The sequence below is a fragment of the Pleurodeles waltl genome, chromosome 8 (genome assembly GCF_031143425.1).
Source record: "Pleurodeles waltl isolate 20211129_DDA chromosome 8, aPleWal1.hap1.20221129, whole genome shotgun sequence".
Taxonomy (NCBI): Eukaryota; Metazoa; Chordata; class Amphibia; order Caudata; family Salamandridae; genus Pleurodeles; species Pleurodeles waltl.
Window position 1 is genome coordinate 741,113,660 of NC_090447.1, and position 24,883 is coordinate 741,138,542.

General features: G+C 47.2%; 1 protein-coding gene across 1 annotated transcript in view; it reads left to right on the forward strand.

The window, feature by feature from the left end:
* The window catches only part of VEGFD (vascular endothelial growth factor D), a 615,378-nt gene that overhangs the window by 213,760 nt on the left and 376,735 nt on the right, over positions 1-24,883 (forward strand). Inside the window, exon 3 of the mRNA XM_069204943.1 lies at positions 9,591-9,781. Coding sequence (XP_069061044.1) covers positions 9,591-9,781 — 191 coding nt within the window. The remainder of the gene's footprint in view (positions 1-9,590; positions 9,782-24,883) is intronic.

Genomic DNA, 24,883 nt, shown 5'->3' on the forward strand with positions numbered 1-24,883 from the left:
GGTGACTCTGGCTACCCCAACCTGTCATGGCTACTGACCCCAGTGACGAATCCCAGGACAAAGGCAGAGGAACGCTACAATGAGGCACATGGGCGAACTAGGAGGGTCATAGAGAGGACCTTTGGCCTCCTGAAGGCCAGGTTCAGGTGCCTCCATATGACAGGTGGGTCCCTATACTACTCACCAAAGAAGGTGTGCAAGATCATCGTGGCATGCTGTATGCTGCACAACATGGCTTTGCGACGACAGGTGCCTTTTCTACAGGAGGATGGTCCTGAAGGAGGTGTTGTGGCAGCTGTGGAGCCTGTGGACAGTGAAGAAGAGGAGGCAGAAGAAGAGGACATAGACAACAGAAACGCCGTGATCCATCAATACTTCCAGTGAGACACAGGTAAGAAGACCTCACTGCCTCCTACATCTGATAAAATTGTTAGACCTCTCATCTGTCTGTCACTTTCACCCAGTGTATGGACCCTGATTTGTCACTTTCCCTTTCGATTTCACAGATGTGGGTCCCACTGTACTATGTTACCTCATGGACTAGAGCTGTGTGACATAGGTATGTTGACAATACAATAGACATTGCTATTTCCCTCAGTTTTTGCAAATACACAATTGTGAAAGCACAGACTGACTCCAGATTGTTTTGTGATTTAAGGGTGTTTATATAAGTGCGAAATAGTGGAGGGGTTGTAAAATGGTCAGGGGTGATGGTGGAGGAATGTCCATGGCAGAGTCCAGTCTATTTGTCTCACAGGTGCATTGTCCAAAGGGGCATTGGAAGTGGAGCTAGGGCAGTTTAAGGATGGACAGGGTGACAAAGTGGGACAGAAGGATGACAATCAGGGTGGTCTCATTTCTTGGCGGGGGTCTTGGCATTGTTCTCTGTCTTTGTCCTGGATCTCAGGGACCGCTTGCAGGGTGGTTCTCCATCTGCAGGGGGCGGGGTGCTGGTGTCGTGGTCCTGTGGCGGTGCCTCCTGTCCACTAGCGCCGGTGGAGGTGGTGGGCAGTTCATCGTCCTGTCTAGTGTCAGGGGCCCCTTGGTGTGCCATAGTGTCCCTCCGGGTGTTCATGAGGTCCTTCAGAACCCCTACAATGGTGCCCAGTGTAGTATTGATGGATTTGAGTTCCTCCCCGAACCCTAAATACTGTTCCTCCTGCAGCCGCTGGGTCTCCTGAAACTTGGCCAGTACCGTTGCCATCGTCTCCTGGGAATGATGGTAGGCTCCCATGATGTTGGAGAGGGCCTCGTGGAGAGTGGGTTCCCTGGGCCTGTCCTCCCCCTGTCGCACAGCAGCCCTCCCAGTTCCCTGGTTTTCCTGGGCCTCTGTCCCCTGAACCATGTGCCCACTACCACTGCCCCCAGGTCCCTGCTGTTGTTGGGGTGGTGGGTTAGCCTGGGTTCCCTGTAGTGGTGGACACACTGCTGCTTGATATGTCCTGGGGACAGAGGTATGGGCCCGCTGGGTGGGTGCTGTGCTGGTGTTTCCTGAGGGGGGAGGCTCTGTGGTGGCCTGTGACTGTGTGAGGGGAACCGATTGTCCCGAGGACCCAGACGGGCCAGGCTGGTCATCTAGTTCCAGTTGGAGAGAGCTGCTGTCATCACTATGGGCCTCTTCTGTGGGTGGAGTGGACATGTCTGGAACCTCCTGTCCGGTGACGTTGGGTAGGGGTCCTACAGGGGTGTAAAGGCATGATTATTGCATCTGTGTGTGCCATGGTGTGCAATGGGTGGGTGACCCTGTACCCCAGTGCTTCCATTCCTCTGTAGGACCTTGTGTGATAATTGTTTAGGGTCTGTTTGGGTATGTGTAGTGGACATGCATTGGTGATGGGTGTCCATGCTTTGTTGTTGCATGCAGGGCTTGGTGTTGGAATGTGTGGTTTGTGATAGTGGGACATATGTGAGGAGTTGGAGTGATGGGGGTGAGGGCGAGGGTGGGGGTACGTGATAGCATGCAGGTAGGGTGGGGTATGAAGTAGTGAAAGCTTTGACTTACCAGAGTCCATTCCTCCAGCTACTCCTGCAAGGCCCTCAGGATGCAGTATAGCTAAGACCTGCTCCTCCCATGTTGTTAGTTGTGGGGGAGGAGGTGGGGGTCTGCCCCCAGTCCTCTGAACCGCAATGTGGTGTCTTGAGACCACAGAACGCACCTTCCCCCGTAGGTCGTTCCACCTCTTCCTGATGTCATCCCGTGTTCTTGGGTGCTGTCCCACTGCGTTGACCCTGTCCACGATTCTGCGCCATAGCGCCATCTTCCTAGCTATGGTGGTGTGCTGCACCTGTGATCCGAATAGCTGTGGCTCTACCCGGATGATTTCCTCCACCATGACCCTGTGCTCCTCCTCAGAAAACTGGGGTGTCTTTGCGGTGCCATGGGGTGGTGTGGGTGATGTGTGAGGTGGTGTGTGTTGTGATGTGTGGGGTGATGTTTAGGGGTGTGTGGTGTTTTGTGCGTGGATGTGTGTGTGTGATGGTGTTGTGTGCCTCTGTATGCTTGTGTTGTCTTTGCTTTGCTGTATATCTGGCCTTCTTCACATTTTTGGGTAGTAACGGTTTGTGGGTAATGTGGGTGTGTGTTTTATATTGGATTGGGTGTGTGGGAGTGGTGTGTGTATGTGTATCAGGTGTGTGTATTTTGATTTGTCCAATGTGGTAGTGTTTTGTTAATGTGTGTGTATTTTGAGCGCGGCAGTGTGTACCGCCAATGGAATACCGCGGTTGAAAGACGACCTCGTGGATTTGTGGGTCGTGATAGTGTGGGTGTATTCCTGTTGGCATGACGGCAGAGGTTTTGTTATCGCCAGTTTATTACTGACCTTTGGTGTGGCGGACTTGTGTGGGTAACTAGATTTTGGCGGTTTCTGAGCTGTGGGTCGTAATATCTGTGGCGGAATTCCACGGCGTTGTGTTGGCGGTCTTCTGCACAGCGGTAAGCGGCATTTACCACCAATGTTGTAATGAGGGCCATAGTTCTTTCTGAATTGAATGATCAACAAGCTGCTAGTCTAGACTTTTTAGTATTAATAATGCGTAGAGGAATATACTCTTCTATCTTCAGACGTGTTGATTTCGCTGAGCACTCTTGTAAGAAAAATAATTAATAAGAAACACTTTGAGGTATCATAAACAGATCAGTGATTTGCGCGCTCTATTAAATTCTAAATATATAGAGTTCTTGTTCAAAACCTACGTGTCTGGAACTAAATAATATCTAACCATGTCTTTATAACCACAGATAAAAAATAAACATATACGATTCTGGGTTTTCTACATTCCATTACTACTTTTCGAAGGACAGCAGAAATCTAGAGCAACCGAACATCTGGGCTGTAGGCTATGTGGTTATAAGGAAGAAACACTGGAGCATATAAACTATCTCTGCCCAAAATTATGACATCTACGCAGGAAGTATTTATGAGACTCCTTCAATGTTGCTAACGTTCATATGACCAAAGAAGTAATAACAACCTTTCTGTTCTCCAAACCGATGTCTTTGTGATTAAGCTTACTAAATTCTTGGATCTATCATATAATTTGATTTAAAAAATGTCAGTTCAGAAACTAAGGCCCATATTTATGCTTTTTTAGCGCCGCATTTGTGTCATGTTTTGATGCAAAAGCAGTGCAAACTTACAAACTACAATTGTATTTTGTAAGTTTGCGCCGATTTTGGGTCAAAAGCGGCACAAATACGGTGCTAAAAAAGTATAAATATGGGCCTAAAAGTTTATTGTCCTATCTTGAGCTGTGTTTAGGAGGTTTTAATCATTGTTTTATCTGGTTTTACCACTTTCTTACTGTCCTATTTATTGTAATAGATTTATTTATATGTAATAAAGTTATTCCGTTCATAAATTGCTCCATGGTGTATGTTGTGGTGGGCAGAAGCAAAATGTGGATAGAGACATTGTGCTTCAGCTCAGTGCGGTCACTCACATGGAAAGAAACAAGTGGCTGAAGTGAGCTGACCCACTGTTTATGTTGTGGTGGACAGAATCAAATTGTGAATGAAACTAAAGCACACCAATGCAGGAAGATGGCGGGCTGGAAGACCCTATAACAAAGTATATGTTTTGGTGACATCAAAAGGTTTTGGCTAATGCCAGAACCATGAAGACACTAGAACAAAAGTATGGCTCAAACAGTACTTGACTTTGTGCAAAGTAAATTAGGGTGGGCAGTCACTAAAGACTTGGACCATGTTTATGATGTGACTGATACTACAATATTATTGACCATCAAAAAGTGAATGAATTTGCTCTATTTTACTACTGATGTTGTTGCACTGACCTCATAAATATTAAATTGGTTGTTGTATTCTGGAGCCTTGAAAAAGTTCTGCTTTGCCAACCTGAACAAAGCATGCATTGGCTGTGAAATATAAAAGTTGAAGAATCAAAACATAAAATAATCTTTACCTGCCTTTGATTGATCCTACACATCTACATATTTTATTAGTAATGTGGATTTAACCATATTAGCAAATTTGTAAAAAACAGACACTCTCTCAATATATATGATTATTGACTTTTTGTGGTCCAGTGGGGCCAGCGCACTACAATTAACTCTATGAGATGTTTAGAACATTGTCCATGTCAAATGTTCAGACACTAGCTGCTAGTGATGATATTCAGTCCATGGTCTGAGCGCCAGCAGTGGCCATGCACTAGTTGCACCAACCTACTATCTCCTCTCTGAGCCTCCAGGGGAATTTAAGGCTCACAATTGGGCCTCAGTCCATATACAATGGGACTGTCTCCTTCAACTTTGTTGTGCACTTTTCCCGGCACAGCTGACTTTACTGCTCAACCACAGCTTTCTTGGTAAAACCTTGTCCTGCCCCATCCAGTCGCCACTACCACTTTGGGATTTGAGTACTGGGACCAGGGGTGACAAACAACAGCTCTATGACTTAGTTTCAGCTTACTCCAAGGCATTCATCCAGTTGGAGATCTTGAAACTGTGTCTAATACTGTCTGTTTTTAACCAGGAGTGCTCTAGTCCCTTATTAGCCACTGCTAGCAGTCTGCTTCTTCAGTGGTGCACTGAGGTACTTTTCTTCAACTGATCACTCCCAAGGTTATTTTATTTATTTCACACTCTCTAGGGCCATATCATCTAACCCATAATCTCTACTGGCCAATAATTTTGCATATGGCTAGGTCCAAACTGAGGTAGTGTTGTGTGCAAAATAACAAAGTACTGGGATGCAGCCTTACGGATTTACCAGTGACTGAGATTAATTCAAGCATTCTAGTCATCACTTTTTTTTATACTTAACTTTGAGACCCCACGTGCGAGATGTGTGCCTAGACATCTGATCCATGCTCACTGAGCCATTGCAACCAAGCTGCACCCAGCCAACAAGTCCCAATCAGAGCTAAACTGATCTTGGGTTGCTTATGTTCTGGTTCAGAGAAGATCTGGCCTGGTACTTTGGGCTGGACTGATTTGATTGGAGCAGGGTCAAGACTGATTTGCATATGATTTGGTCTAAACTGAGGTGGCATGATGTGCAAAATAAATATGGACTGAGGTGCAGCCCAAGTATTTACCAGTGACTGAGATTCATTTAAGCATTCAATCCATCACTTTTTTGTATATTTGAGTGTGACACCCTCATTGTGACAGATATTCTCAGTCGTGGGTCCCCTGCTGACAATGCCACTGGAACAAAGCTGCACCTGACCGACGAGCCCCCATCAGGATGGAACCGGCCTTTAGTTGCTTGTGTCCCAGTTCAGGGGGGGGGCATGCCTGGCATTTCGTGCTGGACTGTTCCTACTGGCACAGGGTCAAGAAAGATTTACATATGGGTTGTTCTAAACTGAGGTGGCATGGTGTGCAAAATAACAATGGATTGGGATGCAGGACAAATATTTGCCAGTGGCTGAGATTACTTCAATTATTCCATCCATTAGTTTTTTGTATACGTCAGTGTGACCTTCTAAATGTGAAGGGTATGCCCTGGCATGAGTCCCCTGCTCACACTGACGAGCCCCAGTCAGGGTGAAGCTCATCTTGGGTTGTCTGTCCTCCGGTTCAGGAAGGACCTACCCTGGCAGTTCAGACTGGACTGTTCCTATTGAAGCAGAATCAAGACTGATTTGCACATGGATGGGTCCAAGTTGAGGTGGTACAGTGTGCAAAATAATGATGAACTGGGATGTGGCCAAGAGTACTTACCAGTGGCTGAGATCAATACAAGCATTTCATCCATCTCTTTTTTGTACACTTCTGTGAGATACCCTAAGTATGACGAGTATGCCAAAACATGTGTTGCATGCTCACTGTGGCTCTAGAACCAAGGTTCACCCAACTGACGAGCCCCAGGCAGGAGGAAACCAGTCTTGGGTTGCTTGTGTTCCATTTCAAGGTGGACCTGACCTGACAGATAAGGCTGGAATGTTCCTACTATACCACAGTCCAAGACTGATTTGCATATGGTTCGATTCATACTGAGGTGGCACAGTATGGAAAATAAAGATGGACTGAGATGCTGCCCAGAGTCATTACCAATGGCTGACAATAATTCAGGCATTCCACCCATCACTTTTTTGTATACTTTAATATGATGCCCTACATACAACAGGTATGCCCAGGCATAGGTCCAGTGTTCACTGTGGCACTGGAGCCAAGGTGTGCCTGACTGATGAGCTCCAGTCTGCGTGAAACTAGTCTTGGGTTGTTAGTGTTTCTGTTCAAGAAGGACCTGGCCTGGCAGTTTGGTCTATACTGTTCCTATTGGAGTAGGGTCAAGACTGATTTGGATATTTTTGGGCTCTAACTGAGGTGTCATTGTGTGCAAATTACCGATGGACTGGGGTGAGGCTCAAGTAATTACCGGTGACTGCATTTAATTCAAGCATTCCACCCATCACTTTCTTATATACTTTTGTACAGGTTCAGAGAAGATCCGGCCAGGCAGTCTGGGCTGGAGGACTAAAATTGGAGCAGGTTCAAGACTGATTTGCTTATGGCTAGGTCAAAACCAAGGTGCCATGGTGTGCAAAATAGTGCACTGGCATGCAGTTCCAAGTAATTACCAGTGCTTAAGATTAATGCAAGAATTCCGTCCTTTGCTGCTTTTTTGTTAACAACAGTCATTGCAGCACACTCTATCAACCACCATCTGGACAATTTCTGAATGTGTTTACCGTGAAGGTCATGGACTCATTTTTGCTTTTCCCTTGTGCAGTGCTTTCCCTATCTCATTGAGCTTGAAACCCCCCAGTAACACATTAAGAATTTCTCAGTTGGTCAGAAAAATGCTTTCTGTTCTTTTTTCCTCTATTTTTCACATATTATGACTCATGATCTGGGGCATTTACTGTTTGCTACCACTGGTTGTCCGTGTGAGCTGGTCCTAAGCTCATCTTTTCATTTTCAATAAATAGACTAATTGTGTCTCATGGCCACTCATCAGATTGTTATTTTCTGCAAATAAACCCCCTAAGCCCTAATATTAGTTGTTACAATGTAGTTAGTACATTAAATACATTTCCATGTGCCAGTTTTAAAAAGCCACGAATTTCCCCAAACAAGAACTTTCATTAACATTTATTTTTTGGCCCTCAAACATCAGCTTTTCTTTTTCTGAGAATTCTCACTTTGGGGCTCATTACGAGTGCCCTACAGCTGTACCTGGTACCTGACTGTACCTGGCTGTACCTAGTTACACTACCATCGCCTGATTTACTGATACAAGGGCCATTGTTAACTATGTAAGGGCAGAGTTACCAGGTTTTACATATTGGACTCTGAGTGTCCCCTCTAAAATTTTCTGGGGAATCGATAATTCGAGTACGGATTCACATTGTTGTTCCACATTTTTGCCTCGAGTCTGAAAACACTCTCCCTAATGAATTGATGGTAGGTGGCCACTTTAATGCTAGTGCAGGGTATGCCCCAAATTCCAGTTTTCACTATAGTATGGCTAACCTTCCACATGTCAGTCAATATCAATGTGTACCTATATATCTTAGACCCATGCACACATACACCTAATACACCAAAGCATACAAACTTTCACATACATGTGCTGACATACACCCACACACAAACTCAGAAACACACATAACACTGTGCTTCACTTACCTCTGTGAGAGGCTATCAGATCTGGTGGTGTTTTAGTTGGGGGTTAGTGCAACACAGGCTTGACAGTGGGTTTAGAAGATGAAGCTCTCAGGTGTGTCCTGAAAGAGGACCATTTTTAACGTTTTGCAAGAGCAAGCATCCAGCAGTGGCCGCCGTAAATGTAAAAGGGGGGTTTGAGGGTGGGGGGGATGATGGGGACGAGGGAAACAGGAAAAATATTTAAAAAATAAATTATGGTTTCATCGCTGCCACCCTCAGTCTCGTGACGCCTTGCTCGTCGTGCCTTTTCTGGTGTACCAGCATTCACCTGGACACCAGCACAGGCTCCCCAGCAATCCTGGCGCTGTTTTCATGCTAAACCTAGCATGAAAGCAGCATCAGGACTGGTCTGAGCGTCAGTGGCTGCTGCTCAGACACAGCCCTGGGATATGTGCAGTTTCTCCAGACTCGCTGTTAAACACAGCTAGGCTGGAGAACCATAAGTGCGCAGGTGTATTTGGCCGGCCTGAGGTGGCCGATCCAAACACACATGCACACTTAGGCACTCTCCCCTCCTCCCACCTCCTGTGGTCTAGCCCCCCATCCTCTCCCTGTCCTGCTGGCTGAGCCAGCAGATGAAAAATTAAACAATGTTAAAATTTTGTTTTATTTTTTATTTCCTGGCTCTTGGCCAAGGGGGCGATACTCCTCAGCCATTGCGGAGGAGCAGCCCCTGTAAGCATTGCAAGTGAGAAAGTACAGCAGGGAGAAGCAACAGCTGTGTGATTGTTTCCACTGCAGCCTAAGCAGGTACCCACCACCTCTCCTCAACCATTGGCTGGAATTGGTGGACTGTGTGTCAGGTTCAGTGAGTGTGAGATTGAGGTGAGAGAATAGGAACAGCTTTGTCAGTGCTGAGAGTGCTCTCAAAGCTCTCAATCATGCTGTCCCTTTCTCTGCTCTTGCAAGCATACTGTGAACGTGGATGGATAGCACAATGAAACATTGTCCATCTATGCACACAGGATATGGAACAACATCCTCATGTCCATTAGGAATGCTCCATTTCTGCTTCAAGACAAACCTCTTTATGTAGCTACAGTCAAGAAACCAACTCCCTCTGAAATCACTTGTCTGTTTCCCTGCCTTTGACCCTGTACAGGAATCTGATTCCTTTGACGCGGTTCACTCTACATTATGGCCACATACATGACTTGGAGGGTGACAGCTCAGTCACCCCAGGCCACACATGCATTCCAGTTATAGCAGTGATGTCTGGTGAGGTTAATCTGGTTTATGCCCTGCACCCATTAACGGATTAGCTGGTACTGATTCCTGCATCTCACTCTACCCAACTATCTAATGTGCGTACAATACAGAGCCACCCTTTTGTGCATGGTTAAAGTGTTCTATATGTTTGTTCCTCAGCCTTGTTAAAGCAAATATACTACACATGTAAAATGGATCAAAGAAATCTTATTTTACTAATGCACAATTTTGTATTTCAGTCATTGATGAAGAATGGCAGAAAACTCAGTGCATGCCCAGGGAAACCTGTGTGGATGTTGCCAAAGATCTGGGAACAAGCACCAGCATGTTCTTCAAGCCACCTTGTGTGTCTGTGTTTCGATGTGGAGGCTGCTGCAATGAAGAGAGTCTAACCTGCGTTAACACAAGTACATCATATGTCTCAAAAACGGTACTTTGTCTAGTTTTTTTTATATCCTGCTCATTGTTGTACAATAAAGTTGCAAACTCTCTAAAACTGGTGTCTCCCCATGTTCAGCATGTGCTATGCAAGTAGGAGCCATGATTCCAATTGAAAACATTTCTTATTGGCGTCTGGCAGTTTTGGTGGGGGGTACGGGCAGGAAGCACAATCACACATTCTTTCACACTCACACGCACGCACGCACGCACGCATATCCATTAACAAAACTCGTCAACATTCAAACATACACGCCCGCACCAAACATTCATTTGAAAAGATCACCCACACTTACCTTCAGCCTCCGAGGCCCCAGGAGGGTTGGGACTGCTGCCTTCCCTCGCTGGCTGACCTTAGGTCAGCCAATGAGAGAAGGCAGCAGTCCCAACTTTGTCACAGAGTGGGATGGGTCAATGAGACTGCTGATCACACCCCACTCTGTGACGAGGTGTCATTGATTGGCACTCGCCCTGGGCGCTTCGGGGCTTAAACCTGAAGCGCGCAGGTCGAAGTTAATGGGTGATGCTTCCCTCGTCACCCGGGGGAGGGCCTCGAGGCACATTTGCTGAGCTGAGGAGGTCACGCCGACATGAGCTGTGACCTCTTCAGCCCAGCAAAGTTCAGCCTCGGCAGCCAGGAGTCTGCGCAAATCGCGCATGTCTGCTCCTGGCTGCCTGACCTGAACATGAAGAGTGTCTGTCAGGCTGACCTTTGTTCAGCCTGATCGGCACTCTTCATGAGGTGCAAAAGGTGGGGGGGGCGTGGCCCCTCCACCCTAAAGGACGGGCCGCACCTGTTCTTCACATAATATATGTTTTAGAAGCAAAACATTGAAAAAATGTGCATTTTTTTGCCATTTGGCAGGAGAGTAGATACGTAAAAGGAGTGCAATCTTGCAACGGAGTGAAATTTGCTAAGTGTTTACAACACTGGTGGTCCAGGAATTGTACTTTAAATCCTGAACTTCTCATAAATTAGTTGAAGTATATTTTAGTAAAATAGTATTAATCTAGTGGAAGAGGGCATTCATACTATCCTAGGGCAGCTTCCACATCGGGCACTTCCACTTTTGCCACCGTATAATGCAATGAAGTCCTGTGAGAGTTGATTTCAAGCCAGAGAACATGTTGCAGAGAGGAATTCTGTAGAAAAACAACAATGCCGAAAACTGAAAAGGGACTCTAGCTTAAGCCTCAGACCTCTTCTGATTCATACCGAAACAATTGACCCTGCTTGCAGGTAGGTCGCTCCCCGCTCCGCCTTCCACGCCACCTCCTTGCCCATTCCCCCTTTGCTTTTGTCCCCGCCGCTGCGTCCCTTGCGGCCCCTCCTGCCTCCCCCCTCCTTTTCTCAACGTTTTTTCGTTTCCCTTTCCCGCCGCTGCGTCACTTGCGGCCCCTCCCGCCTCCCCCCTCCTTCTCTCACTGTTTTTTCATCTCCCTTTCCCGCCGCTGCGTCCCTGGCGGCCATCCCACCTCCCCCCTCCTTCTCTCACAGTTTTTTCGTTTCCCTTTCCTGCCGCTGCGTCCCTTGCGGCCCCTCCCGCCTCCCCCTTCCTTCTCTCACCGTTTTTTCTTTTCCCTTTCCCGCCCCTCCTCTTATGGCAGCCGCGGCGCGCTAGCAGGGAGCAACCTTTGACCCTGCTTGCAGGTAGGTCACTCCCTGCTCCGCCTTCCGCACCTCCTCCTTGCCCGTTCCCCCTTTGCTTTTGTCCCCGCCGCTGCGTCCCTTGCGGCCCCTCCCGCCTCCCCCCTCCTTCTGTCACTGTTTTTTCATTTCCCTTTCCCGCCGCTGCGTCCCTTGCGGCCCCTCCCACCTCCCCCCTCCTTCTCTCACCGTTTTTTCGTTTCCCTTTCCCGCAGCTGCATCCCCTGCGGCCCCAGCCCTCTCATAGGACACGCCCTCCCGCCTCCCGCCTCCCGCCTCCCAGCTGCCACTCCCACCCTCCCCTCCTTTTATGGCAGCGCCAAAGGCAAGCCCGTCTGCGCCCGTCTGCGCCTGGACTGCGCCCAGCGCCACCCCCCTGGCCCGCGAGACCCCTGCACCTCCAGACGCCGCTACACGGCCGACCAACTCAACACCCTCAATCCCGGCCGCATCACAGCATGCTCCCAGTCCTCACCAAGGAACTCCCACGGACCCTTCGCATGCCTTCTCTCACTGTTTTTTCATCTCCCTTTCCCGCTGCTGCGTCCCTGGCGGCCATCCCACCTCCCCCCTCCTTCTCTCACAGTTTTTTCGTTTCCCTTTCCTGCCGCTGCGTCCCTTGCGGCCCCTCCCGCCTCCCCCTTCCTTCTCTCACCGTTTTTTCTTTTCCCTTTCCCGCCGCTGCGTCCCCTGTGGCCCCACCCCCCAGCCCTCTCATAGGACAAGCCCTCCCGCCTCCCAGCTGCCACTCCCACCCTCCCCTCCTCTTATGGCAGCCGCGGCGCGCTAGCAGGGAGCAACCTTTGACCCTGCTTGCAGGTAGGTCACTCCCTGCTCCGCCTTCCGCACCTCCTCCTTGCCCGTTCCCCCTTTGCTTTTGTCCCCGCCGCTGCGTCCCTTGCGGCCCCTCCCGCCTCCCCCCTCCTTCTGTCACTGTTTTTTCATTTCCCTTTCCCGCCGCTGCGTCCCTTGCGGCTCCTCCCACCTCCCCCCTCCTTCTCTCACCGTTTTTTCGTTTCCCTTTCCCGCAGCTGCATCCCCTGCGGCCCCAGCCCTCTCATAGGACACGCCCTCCCGCCTCCCGGCTGCCACTCCCACCCTCCCCTCCTTTTATGGCAGCGCCAAAGGCAAGCCCGTCTGCCCCCCCTTCTGCGCCTGGACTGCGCCCAGCGCCACCCCCCTGGCCCGCGAGACCCCTGCACCTCCAGACGCCGCTACACGGCCGACCAACTCAACACCCTCAATCCCGGCCGCATCACAGCATGCTCCCAGTCCTCACCAAGGAACTCCCACGGACCCTTCGCATGCCGCACCTGCAGATTCACCTGCGACAGAACAATGAAACCAACAAAGACCGAAACTAACCACCTCCACTGCATACTCCTCAACACCTGCTCTGCACGCAAGCACGCCATCGAGCTCTGGGACCTGCTTGACTCCACCGCCCCAGATGTAGCCTTCCTGACCGAAACCTGGTGGAACGACTCCTCAGCGCCCGACATCGCAATAGCCATCCCGGACGGCTACAAGATCATCCGTAGGGACCGCAACAACGGAATCGGAGGAGGCACAGCCATCGCCCACAAATCCTCCCTCAAGGTCGACACCCACACTGACAACTCCCTCAAGACAGCCGAACACCTACACTTCCGCATCCATACCGACCCCAACACCACTCTCAGAGGAACGCTCATCTACAGACCCCCCGGACCACAAGCACCATTCAGTAAATCCCTTGCCGACCTCACCAGCACCCACGCACTCACCTCAACGGATTACATCCTCCTCGGGGACCTAAATTTCCACCTGGAGAACAACAACGACACCAACTCCACTACTCTGATCGACAACCTCACCAACCACGGCCTCAGACAACTCATCAACACACCAACCCACATCGCCGGCCACACGCTTGATCCCATCTTCTCCTCAAGCGCCCACGTCACCTTCAACCATACCACCGTACTCCACTGGACCGACCACCACTGCATCCACTTCACCTACAAGAAACATACCGAGCACCATCGCACCCAACAACCACCCCGCCGATGTTGGAACAAAGTTACGGAAGACTAGCTTACCAACACCCTCGCCCAGAACCCACCCCCGACTCCACCGACCCAGACACCGCCGCCCACAACCTCACCCTGTGGATCAACGACTGCGCCAACACCCTTGCGCCACTCAAAAAACCCACCGACAACCAAGCCAGAAGAAAAGCCACCTGGTTTACCGACAAGCTCCTAAACTCCAAACGCGACTGCCGGAAGCTGAAAAAGGAATGGCTCCTCAAACGCACACCTGACAGCCTCACGCCCACAAGGACGCCACCCGCAAGCACCACCAACTCATCAGACAAGCCAAACGATCCCACTTCAAAGACAGACCGCCTGGACAACAACGCACACAACAGCAAAGAGCTCTTCAGCATCGTGAAAGAACACTCCAACCCCAGCGCCAACGTCAATGACATCCCTCCATCCCAAGAACTGTGCAACGCACTGTCCACCTTCTTCCACCGGAAGATCACCGACATCCACGACAGCTTCGACGCCACTCCCACGCCAGACCCCACCCCCGAACACTCCACCTGTGCATACTACCTGATCTCCTGGACCAACGTGAACGACACAGAGACACTCAAGATCATGAACTCCATCCACTCAGGATCTCCGTCAGACCCCTGCCCCCACCACGTATACAACAAAGCCGACTCCACCATCGCCCCCCAACTACGGAAGGTCATCAACATCTCCTTCGAAACAGCGACTTTCCCTGAAAAATGGAAACATGCCGAAATCCACGCCCTCCTCAAGAAGCCCAAAGCAGACCCCAACGACCTCAAGAACTTCCGACCCATCTCCCTGATCCCTTTCCCAGCAAAGGTGATTGAAAAAATCGTCAACACACAACTAACCAGCCACCTCGAAGACAACAGCATCCTAGACCCCTCCAAGTCCGGCTTCAGATGAAACCACAACACCAAAACCGCCCTTCTCACCGCCGCAGACGACAACAGACGCCAAATGGACAACGGCAAAACATAAGCCCTCATCCTCCTGGACCTATCTGCCGCCTTCGACACAGTCTGTCACCGCACCCTGAAATCACGCCTCCACTAAACCGGAATTCAACGAAAAGCCCTCAACTGGATCGTCTCATTCCTCTCCGGCAGAACCCAGAGAGTCCGCCTCCCCCTTCAGCTCCGAAGCCACCGACATCATCTGCGGCGTCCCCCAAGGCTCATCCCTCAGCCCGACGCTGTTCAACATCTACATGGCCCCCCTCACACAAGTGGCCCGACAACACAACCTCAACATTCTCACCTACACCGACGACACCCAGTTCATCCTCTCACTCACCAAAGACCCGCGCACCGCCGAAACCAACCTCCACGAGGGAATAAAATCCATCGCTGAATGGATGAGAAACAGCCATCTGAAACTGAACTCGGACAAGACGGAGGTCCTCATCCTCAGACCCACCCCCTCTGCCTGGGACGACTCCTGATGGCTCACCGCACTAGGTACCCCACCGACACCGTCCGACCACGCTCGCAACCTGGGCTTCATCCTCGACTCCTCCCTCACTTGTCTAAACAGGTCAGCGCAGTTTCCTTCTCCTGCTACAACACACTCTGCATGCTCTGCAGAATCTACAAGTGGATCCCGACAGAAACAAGAAGAACAGTGAGACATGCTCTCGTCAGTAGCAGGCTGGACTACGGCAACGCACTCTACACAGGCATCCCAGTAAAAGACCTACTACGCCTCCAACGCATCCAAAACGCCTCCGCCCGCCAGATCCTCAACGTACCCCGCCACAGCCACATCTCGCACCACCTGAGAAACCTTCACTGGCTCCCCGTGGACAAAAGGATCACTTTCAAGCTTCTTACCCACGCTCACAAAGCACTCCACGACATTGGACCAGCCTACATAAACAACAGACTCAGCTTCTACACCCCCACCCGTCAGCTCTGCTCCACTAACCTCGCCATCATCCCCCGCATCCGAAGAAAGACCTCCGGCGGCAGATCCTTCTCATACCTCGCCGCCAAAACCTGGAATACCCTCCCCACCAACCTACGACAGACTGAAGACCTACTCACCTTCAGAAGACTCCTCAAGACCTGGCTCTTCGACCAGTAACAACAGCTCCCCCCCCCCCAGCACCTTGAAACCCTCACGGGTACGTAGTGCGCTTTATAAATCCAATGATTGATTGATATCAAGAGAAGAAAATGAGTCATAGTCTTCTTGTGAAATCAGCAAGTGGGCAGACTGCAAATAACTGCTGCAGTTTTGAGAAGGACTTTACAGAGAAAGGAATCTGTTCATAGGTTTATATATTAGTGACAAAGTGAAATTAATCCCTAGCCACTTCTCTACCTCTTTCTGACCAACATTCAACTACATAGGTAAGGTGTCCATGCAGAGCTCCCAGCAATGCTGTCTACAGTTTGATTGGGCTCTCCCCATTCATAGTATCTTGTCGCTGACTGTGAAAAATATGATTCTTTCAATTCATATATTTCCTAAACGTAAGAAGTGAGTCAATCTGTCATTTTATAAGAGCATCTCAGGTAAAGTTCTCCATACATTTTGAAAATTATTAGTCGCTACCAGCTTGCCTGAGAAAAATAATTTAACATCAGATTAATACTTAAGCAAAAAGGAGCTGCAGCCAATGTCAGGTTCATTGTGGCATTCTAGGTCACAGATACCAAGTCCTGAACTGTGGAAATATTTTCTACGGCACAGTTTTATAATGCCACATCTCGGCAATTGGTAGGCCTTCTACAATACTACAGTTACTTTTCTGTCGGCAGTGTTGTTGTTGCAAACATTATAGTGCTGGCCTAGACAATAAAGGGCAATAGACGTTTATACAAAGCATACTGTGCCAAAGGCCTGGTTAGCAGGCCTCAGCCAACTGCAGAGGCCATAGCTGAACGTTCCAAAATGTAAAATAAAAATAAACTGTGATTTATATTATGCAGATGGAATTCCTTCCACCTGCTTCATGTAGTCTAATAACAAGATTAAGGGTGTGTACATCTTAACCTCTTAAGCTATGCTTAGCTTGGCTAAGATGTTTCCTCCTGATTCTTTCCGGTGAAGCAGAAAAAAAATAAAAGGTTATTACAGTGTGCTTGATCTACAGGTAGATATATTGTGGATCTGACAGCATGCAGAGTGGCATATGCTGAATGCAGAAGCAAGGAGGTCCTGAACTTCCAATCAGCAGATTGCACACTAACTTTTGTCTCAATGTGGTACCAAGTTCAGCCATGCCCAGGTACCCTTCATGTTTCTTGACTGATGACAAAAGTTGGCCCACAGCCCTGAAAAGGAGCAGCTTAACCCTTTACGCTCCTCTTTGTAGGGTGACTGCTGACAGTGACACCCAGTTGCTGGGTCCAATTATGTCCAGCTCAGGAAGCTCATTTACCCAAGATAGACAGTGCTGAAGAATTATGGTAGTCAGTGGATTACCTGACGTTGGAAGGCAATCAGCATCCAGTTACCTGTCTCCTTTGCGTGTTTACAGTTCTTCTAATTGAGTCCTATCCTGGATTGATTTTAGCTTCTTCCAGACTAATGCATCACATAGATGTCTATCTCATCTAAAGAGCTACCCTCTCTTGCCAGTGGGTTCTATCCTATGGAAACGGCAACCAGAGCTTCACTGAAGCACAGTTTCTTTCTCCCTACATGTGTGGAGTTATGTCTGAAACCCTTCCAACTTTACTAACCCCAAGCAGGCTCAAATGTCTGGAATTGTTTCTTGCCAACCCAAACTACTCATTGCCAGACTTGAGATGGATGGAGCTTTCAGAGTGAGTAGTTGGCAGAGTACAAGGCTACCACACTTCAAACTAGATCCCGACAAGCTTCAGGCGTAGTGAAGGTGAATGGCGCAGTCAGAGGGACGATCGGGCACTACTATTAAGGAGCATACTCCCTACTCCCTAGCCTCCCAAAAATCCACTGTGCCCTTGAGACTGACAATTAATGAAGTCCAACTGTACTAGCGACAACAGATAGCAATATACATTTCACAACAGTCATACAACTAAGTGCATATGATTCTAGACACTGGATCAAGCACAGTAGCTTCCATTCTCCCTCATTATATAGAGAAGTGCCTTCCTCCACACCATTTATTGTATCAGTCTTGTGAACTACAACAAAAAATAATCTCTAGATGTCTCATAATGGAGAAACATGCAAGGTTTTGTCTCTTAGTGTCACCACCGCGGGTATGTTTTTACTCTGAGTAAAAAGCTGTGGCATATCTAGGGCAAGAATGGACTCTAGGGTTTTAAATGCTATGCAGAAAATAGTGTTTGGTTTATCCATTACAATGACACCATCAAATTACCCAGAGTCATAGTTTGACTCTGCCATCCGGATAGACCGGGCAGGTGTTGCCAGTGGAGCAGCCATGTCATCAAGAAACACATGCCAGACTTCCTCTTTTGAGTTGAATCTGATATTTCTGAGATAGTGTTGTTTTGCTTTTGTGTGGTTTCTTGAAGAGGATATCACACATGTTTTGTGGTGACTGACAGGTGGATTTGAGGTCGGTGTTCTTCATTTCTCCCACAGACAAGAAGTGATTTCTCTAAAGAACCATTACACCATTGGGTCAATTTTCCCTGTAAGCATGCACCACCTGGATGTCTTGGAATATCTATACTACAATGTAGGGGTCAGAATCATCCCAACAAACTAATATTTTGTTCTTTTCCTTGTGGTCAAAGCACAATCATGTGCTCTACCAACACCAGTCCTGATGACAGCTCTTCATTGAACTGCAGGCCAAAACACCATTGAAATTCTAAAACTGAGACTAGATGTAGTTTATTGTATACCGATAATGTGGGAATGAACCCATTATATGGCCCTCAATTGATTATACTGTATTGTTCTACTGAGCTATCAGTTTGCTTAATATATATCTATATATATTTATATATATATATGTAAAGAGTGTGATCACCACCAAGCAATATTTTATACTGATTCAGAATGTGATCACCACCAAGCAATATTTTATACAGAGTCCAATTAAAAGTATTTCTGCTTGTTGATGCACCTTTGTTGCTGTTTGCTATTCTATTTAACTTCCAATTCGATTTAGATAACACTCTCCTCTGAGAAGTCTATCTAATTGTTAATACTAAATACTACTGGTTAAATACCCTGTATTGAACCATTGTTGGTTTTACAATATTGTTTCCAGTCATTCATGTACAGCTTCATGGATCCCCTCTGTTGCTTATAATCATTTCTAATGTGGATATCATCTGCTCTTGAAGCCCTGGCATGAATTGGAATTTAACTTGTCTGACCACCCATAGTTCTTTACAAACCTTTCCCAAATTACTTTGGCAATGGTAGATGGTTTCAAGTTTATGCAGCTGAATGCTTGTGGTAATACAAATGTTATCGCTCCACCACCTACCAGGTGCGATTGGGTGGGGGTCCATGAACAACACCAGATCCTTTGGGCCACTAAATAGATTGTCTTTTATCTCTGCCTCTCCCTGTAGTTGAGTCCTTCTGGCAATCCATTGTGTGTGTTTAATATTCTTGCAGTAACATTCAACACTAGTGACTAGCTGAGGCATGTAGAAAAGTGTTTAAACAATGTCAAAAGTCTTATTGAATCCTACGTAGCCATTGTTGTCTTAGAAAGGCTTAAGTGCTATCATTTTCGAATAAGCTGGAATATTTGAAGTGGTGGGCATTTGTTTTCAAGATCAGGATCCTTAAACACAGAAATGGGCGTTCCCAAGCTAAGAGAATGATGTAGGTGTATGGGTAATTCCAGCTGACCAGTGACAATAATTTGTTTCACTTTGCATTAAATACAGCTGAAATGCTGGCATCCCTCTACTGGGCTGCATAGGTGTCTTTAAAGTGCAGTTATGATATAGAAGGCAGGTCCACATTACAGATGTTTCTGTAGGCTGCTGATAGGGCATTAGGCCTTACACCTGGAACTCTACTACCAGCAACTGTTTGCTCAGTGCCAGTTGATATGCTGGGCTTCTAGGGCTCTGCAGAGGACTGTAACTTGTGTCTCTGACTGTACAACCCAAGTCACCTCTGGCTCCTCAATGTGTGGGCTTGGACTGGAGCTAGAAGGTAGCCATTGGTGGCCAGAGGTGTCCAGCATAAGTATTGTGTTGGGGTAGTTGAGGAGATTATTGTCAGTTCTCAATATGCGCTTGGTGATGTAAATTAGTCATAATATTTCTTAGTGGCAGGAAACGTCAGGACAAGGAACTGAAGCTTGGAGACCAAAGGGTTATTTTCACAACATTGACCTAGCCCCTTGCAGTTCATACCAACACAAATCACATGGGGCTGTGGAAAGGCTGAGAATGCCAGGACAGATGAGGTTGATGATCTGCTTGTCAGAATCCAGAAAGTGTGTTCGCAGTCATGAGGCCATCAATGTCCAAACGACTGGTCGTCATTTTAGTAATGGTGCCTTAGTGAGATATTTTTCAGTCTCTTCCAGCTCTCTGGTGAGGTACAATGTGGTCCATTTGCTCAATGTTTGGTTCATCAAGGGAAAGCTGGGACCAAAATTATTTTAGAGTGTTGGGGTTGCATCCACATGCTGAGGGCCTTTTATTTCACTGTGTCCACGTTTATCCCTTGATCAGCGATTTTGCAATTAAAGTATTTCACATTGCAGTAGCAGAACTGGCATCTGTTGAGAGCAACTTGAGGACCACCTCCTTCAATCAGTTGATGACTTCCAGCAGTTTTTGCTTGTACTTTTTCAGCATCCTACTTATGACAATGAAATTTCATGCATAACACTGTCTGCTACATTATTCTCTAGACTATGGTCAGGGCTCCCAAAAGGCCATGGGAAATCTGTTTATACTCGAAGAAGACCAGCAGATAGCTGAACTGTGTCTTCTCTTGATCTTTCCTCCCATTTGAATTTGGAAAGTATCTGCTCCTAAGATACAGCACAGAAAGCCAGCGGCTACCACAAAGGCTGTAAACAAAATAACAAACATGATGCATTGTGTACTGTTTTGTACTGGTAGGAGTATTTAGTGTGCATTTGTTTATGGATGATCCTAGTGGCTTTGAGATCCTTCAGATCTAGTTGCACATCCTACATCTCTGTGGTTGCAAAATATTTGGACCTATCTCAGAACGAAGCCTCATTCCTTAGAAGCTGGATGAAATGTTTGACCCCCAGCACATCTCCTACTACCCGCCAACATATTTGCTCTACAGGGTTTTCTGTGGTAGACTATTAATAATGAGTCACAAAACTTCATCTCTCTTTGGACAAACTTCATCACATCACACCCGGAAACAGAATTGTAGGTCACTGTGGCTGGCTGATACATTTGTGCTAGTTTTGTCCCACCAGACAGAGTGAGTGGAGGCTTTGTGAAGTTGGCGACGGGTACACCAATGGACAACCGGGGTCTAGTAAAATTAGGCTCTCAAAAGGCATCTTCCCCATGACAAATTCTGGCAGGATACTGCCTCCTGGGGTTTGTATCAAGATTGTTGTTTTACATCAGACTTTCAGTACAGAGATGCTGCCTTTCACCCTTTGATATCTTCTATGGGAAAATATAAATGGTTGACATCTCGGTAGCTTGTGTTAGCCCAGGAGACATTTGTTCCAGTGCCTTCCTCTCTCCTTCTCTCCAGAGGACAACTTTCTAGACCATGGATATTGTCTCTCTTTCTGAGTTTCTCAGTAATCCCAAATATGGTGGAAACTGGAATTTCTGGTGTGAGTTGGGGTTTTCATGTTTCTTGGCATCTGAAATTTCAAAGCCTGTAGGGGGGAGGTACGAAAACCCTGGTGATATGCACACAGGGGAAATTGCTGCGAAATGAAGAAAAATGGACAGCAATCATTATGGATACACAAATTTCAGGGGGTACCCCCTGTTTGTTAGTGGAAATTTTTAAATTTTGCTGAAATTCCACATGTTCGAGTTACTGAACCCCATGAGATCAATAATGCTGGGTGCAGAATTACTGATGTTCTTATCTCACACTAGTGATACTTAGGGACAATGCCAATGTCTGGCCCATCCAGCACAGATGGGAAAGTGTGAGAAAGATGCCTTAGTTGGTCCTCAAAATGCAATTGGACCTCTCATCATACCACTCAATGGGCAGATCGTTTTTTGTTTGACATCTGTGATCTGCCTCAGTAGTCTGATGCCAGAATTCACAGGAAACCTCTCCCACACTTTAGACAACCAGACCCTCCATGGGTACCAGGCACAGGTTATATTTTTTGCATTTATATGGCAGTTCATATTCCTGATAAAATGTTACATTAGCAGACAGGCTTTGGATGGAAACTGTCATGTGGCCTCTATGGTAGGTTTGCAATGTTGGGCATGAGAATCAGAATGTTGGTCTTATTATGTTTTGTCTCTGTGTCTGGGGATTTTTTGAAGCAAAATGGAGTGAGATATAGAATACTAAAGCATTAGATTCTAGTGTATAGGTGGATATAATGTGTGTGATTTCACTATGGCCTAAGTGGGAGGTGTTTTGGTGTTGTAAAAGTATGGGTATATTGCTCCAACCTTGTTACAGTGGTCTGTAGCTGTGCATACTTATTGGTGTCGGACAATAGTGTGAGAATAGACTTTATCACAAATGCCACACCTCCCATCTCTAGAGTGGTCTGTATCATAGGGGTAAGCTACATTGACTAAGGAGCGTAGAACTTGCCCTACGGTGAACTATGCTACCCTTGGTACGAATAATCTTTCATTCACTATAGAATATGCTCTGGAATCCACACAGGATTCCATACTTCCACACAGGAATTGAGGTTTGCAGCTGGGCATGGTAAAAGAAGTGAGAACGGCACCACAGATAAGAATGTTCATTATGCAACCATACATGGTATATACTCTAAAAAGTCCCTCCAGAAATGACAGAGGAGCAACCAATTGGAATGGGCAAGAAATAACCAGCCATAGTATGTGCTGGTAGGTCTACTGTGGAGTAACAGATAAGCAACCTTCATATGACAAGACATAGCATAAGCCTGGAAAACCCACCTAGGTGCAACAGTGAGGAGATCATAAGTGTGGACATTATCTACGGTACTTGCTCTGAAGAGTCCAATCAGAAGTGGCAAGGAGGAACTCAAATAAATTGAAAATTATAGAATCAAAACACATAGATGATGGGTTGAATGCTTCTTAGGTCTCAGCAATAGACTGCATTCCAGTCACTGGTGTTTTTGCACACTATACTTCTCCAGACAGGGAGCGGACAGGCAAATCAGACTTGGTCCTGCTCCATTAGGATCAAACCTGCTCCAACTGCCTGGCCAAAGGCAGTCTACTCAGGAACAAAAGCATTTCCAGACTGGTTGGGCCTCATGAGTACACTGTCTCTTGAATCATGTGCCCAGCGAGCACGGGATCTGTGTCTGTGCATAACTATCACACTAACAGTGTCATACTGAAAATCTAAGGGGATGGGTGGAATAGTTGCAAAAGTCTTCGCCATTGGCAGTTGTTCAATTTGCCTACTATATTACTCCAGACAGGGACTGGCCATATGCATATCAGATTTGATCCTGCTCTAACAGGAACAGTCAGACCTGAAATCCCAGGCAAGACCCACACAAACAGAAGCCACAAAATAGGGAACAAAAACAATCCACAAACCAGTTTAGCCTGCTTTATCAATGAGATGCAGTTGACGTCCTGTGGTACAGTGAGAAAGAGATCCACACCAGATATTCTTACTTGAACTTAAGGCATCGTTCAGTAATACAAAGGTGATGGGTGCAGCGATTGCAAATATCTCAGCCACTGGCAAGAACTCTGGCTCATTCTAGATCAATGTTGTTTTGCCCAGAGTTGACTGTAGTGGTCCTCCCTGGATCCGTTTCGGAGACCCTAGACACTCCAACACAGAAAGGAGAGAGGGTTGATTCTGCGACTGCTGCTCCTTTTCTCCCTTCTGTCCAGCCACAAAGTGCCACTGAGTTTCTCTCAACAGCCCAAGACAGGCTACATCACAGGTTCTGAACTCTTCTTTGCATTAAGTACAGAAAATCTGATTTGCACCTTGACACCATTGCCATACTTATTAAGCCTTCAAAATCCAAATGTGTCACATTTGTTTATGTTTTGACTATGTCTAAGTGTGGGATTCTCATCTCTTGGGTGTGGCAGTCCATAACACGGAGAGAAGTGATGAAATGGTGAGATTCTTAGTCCTGTATTTTTTCTTCGGATTAAGGGCCACATAGTTTTGTGCTTATAATGTAAATATCCAGATATTCAATCATGCAATTGAAAAACAAAAGACTGGAACAATAACTCACACCTGGCATGGGATAGCAGTTCATGGCAGCTGTGATCTCTTAAATTGTACAATGTCATAGTCCAGCCTACATTCTTCTTCGTGGTGCTAATGTACATCCTAACCCAGCATTCTCTGTAAAACCAGGATCGATACATGTGCTACTGCCTGGATTTTTGAGAAGGGATCAAGAATAGTCCAGCTTATTGCTTTTGTGAATACTTGTTTCTGATGGAAAGATTTGTTTTGAGAGATGAATTGTCTAAGAGTATCACATCTAGGGGCCAGATGTAGGTAGGCTTTTGCACCTCGCAAACGGCGAAAAACGCCGTTTGCGAGGTGCAAAAGCCCTCAAGCGATGCAGAAACACATTTTGCGAGTCGGAACCGACTCGCAAAATGTGTTTCCGACTCGCAAATAGGAAGGGGTGTTCCCTTCCTATTTGTGACTCGCACCGCGATTTAAGTTGATTTGTGACCGCGAAAGCGGTCGCAAATCAACTCGCAGTTACCATCCACTTGAAGTGGATGGTAACTCATTCGCAAAGGGGAAGGGGTCCCCAAGGGACCCCTTCCAGTTTGTGAATGGACCCAAAACATTTTTTTCAGGGCAGGTAGTGGTCCAAGGGACCACTGCCTGCCCTGAAAAAAACCCGAAACTAAAGGTTTCGTTTTTTTTTTTTAAGTGCAGCTCGTTTTCCTTTAAGGAAAACGGGCTACACTTAAAAGAAAAAAAACTGCTTTATTGAAAGCAGTCACGAACATGGAGGTCTGCTGACTACAGCAGACCTCCATGTTTGCGAGTGCCTAGACTCGCTATGGGGGCGCAATTAGCGACCCACCTCATTAATATTAATGAGGTGGGTCATTGCGACCCCATAGCGAGTTGCAGACGGTGTCTGAGACACCGTTCTGCATACCAATTTGCGAGTTGCAAATTGCGAGTCGGAATGACTCGCAATATGCAACTCGCAAATTGGATTTTTCCTACATCTGGCCCCTAGATCCCTTATTAGGCAGGGTTTCTACTCTGTTCCACTGCACAGCTAAATAAGGAAATATGATTAAAGGCAAAACGTAGTAAGTTAGTGTGGTGG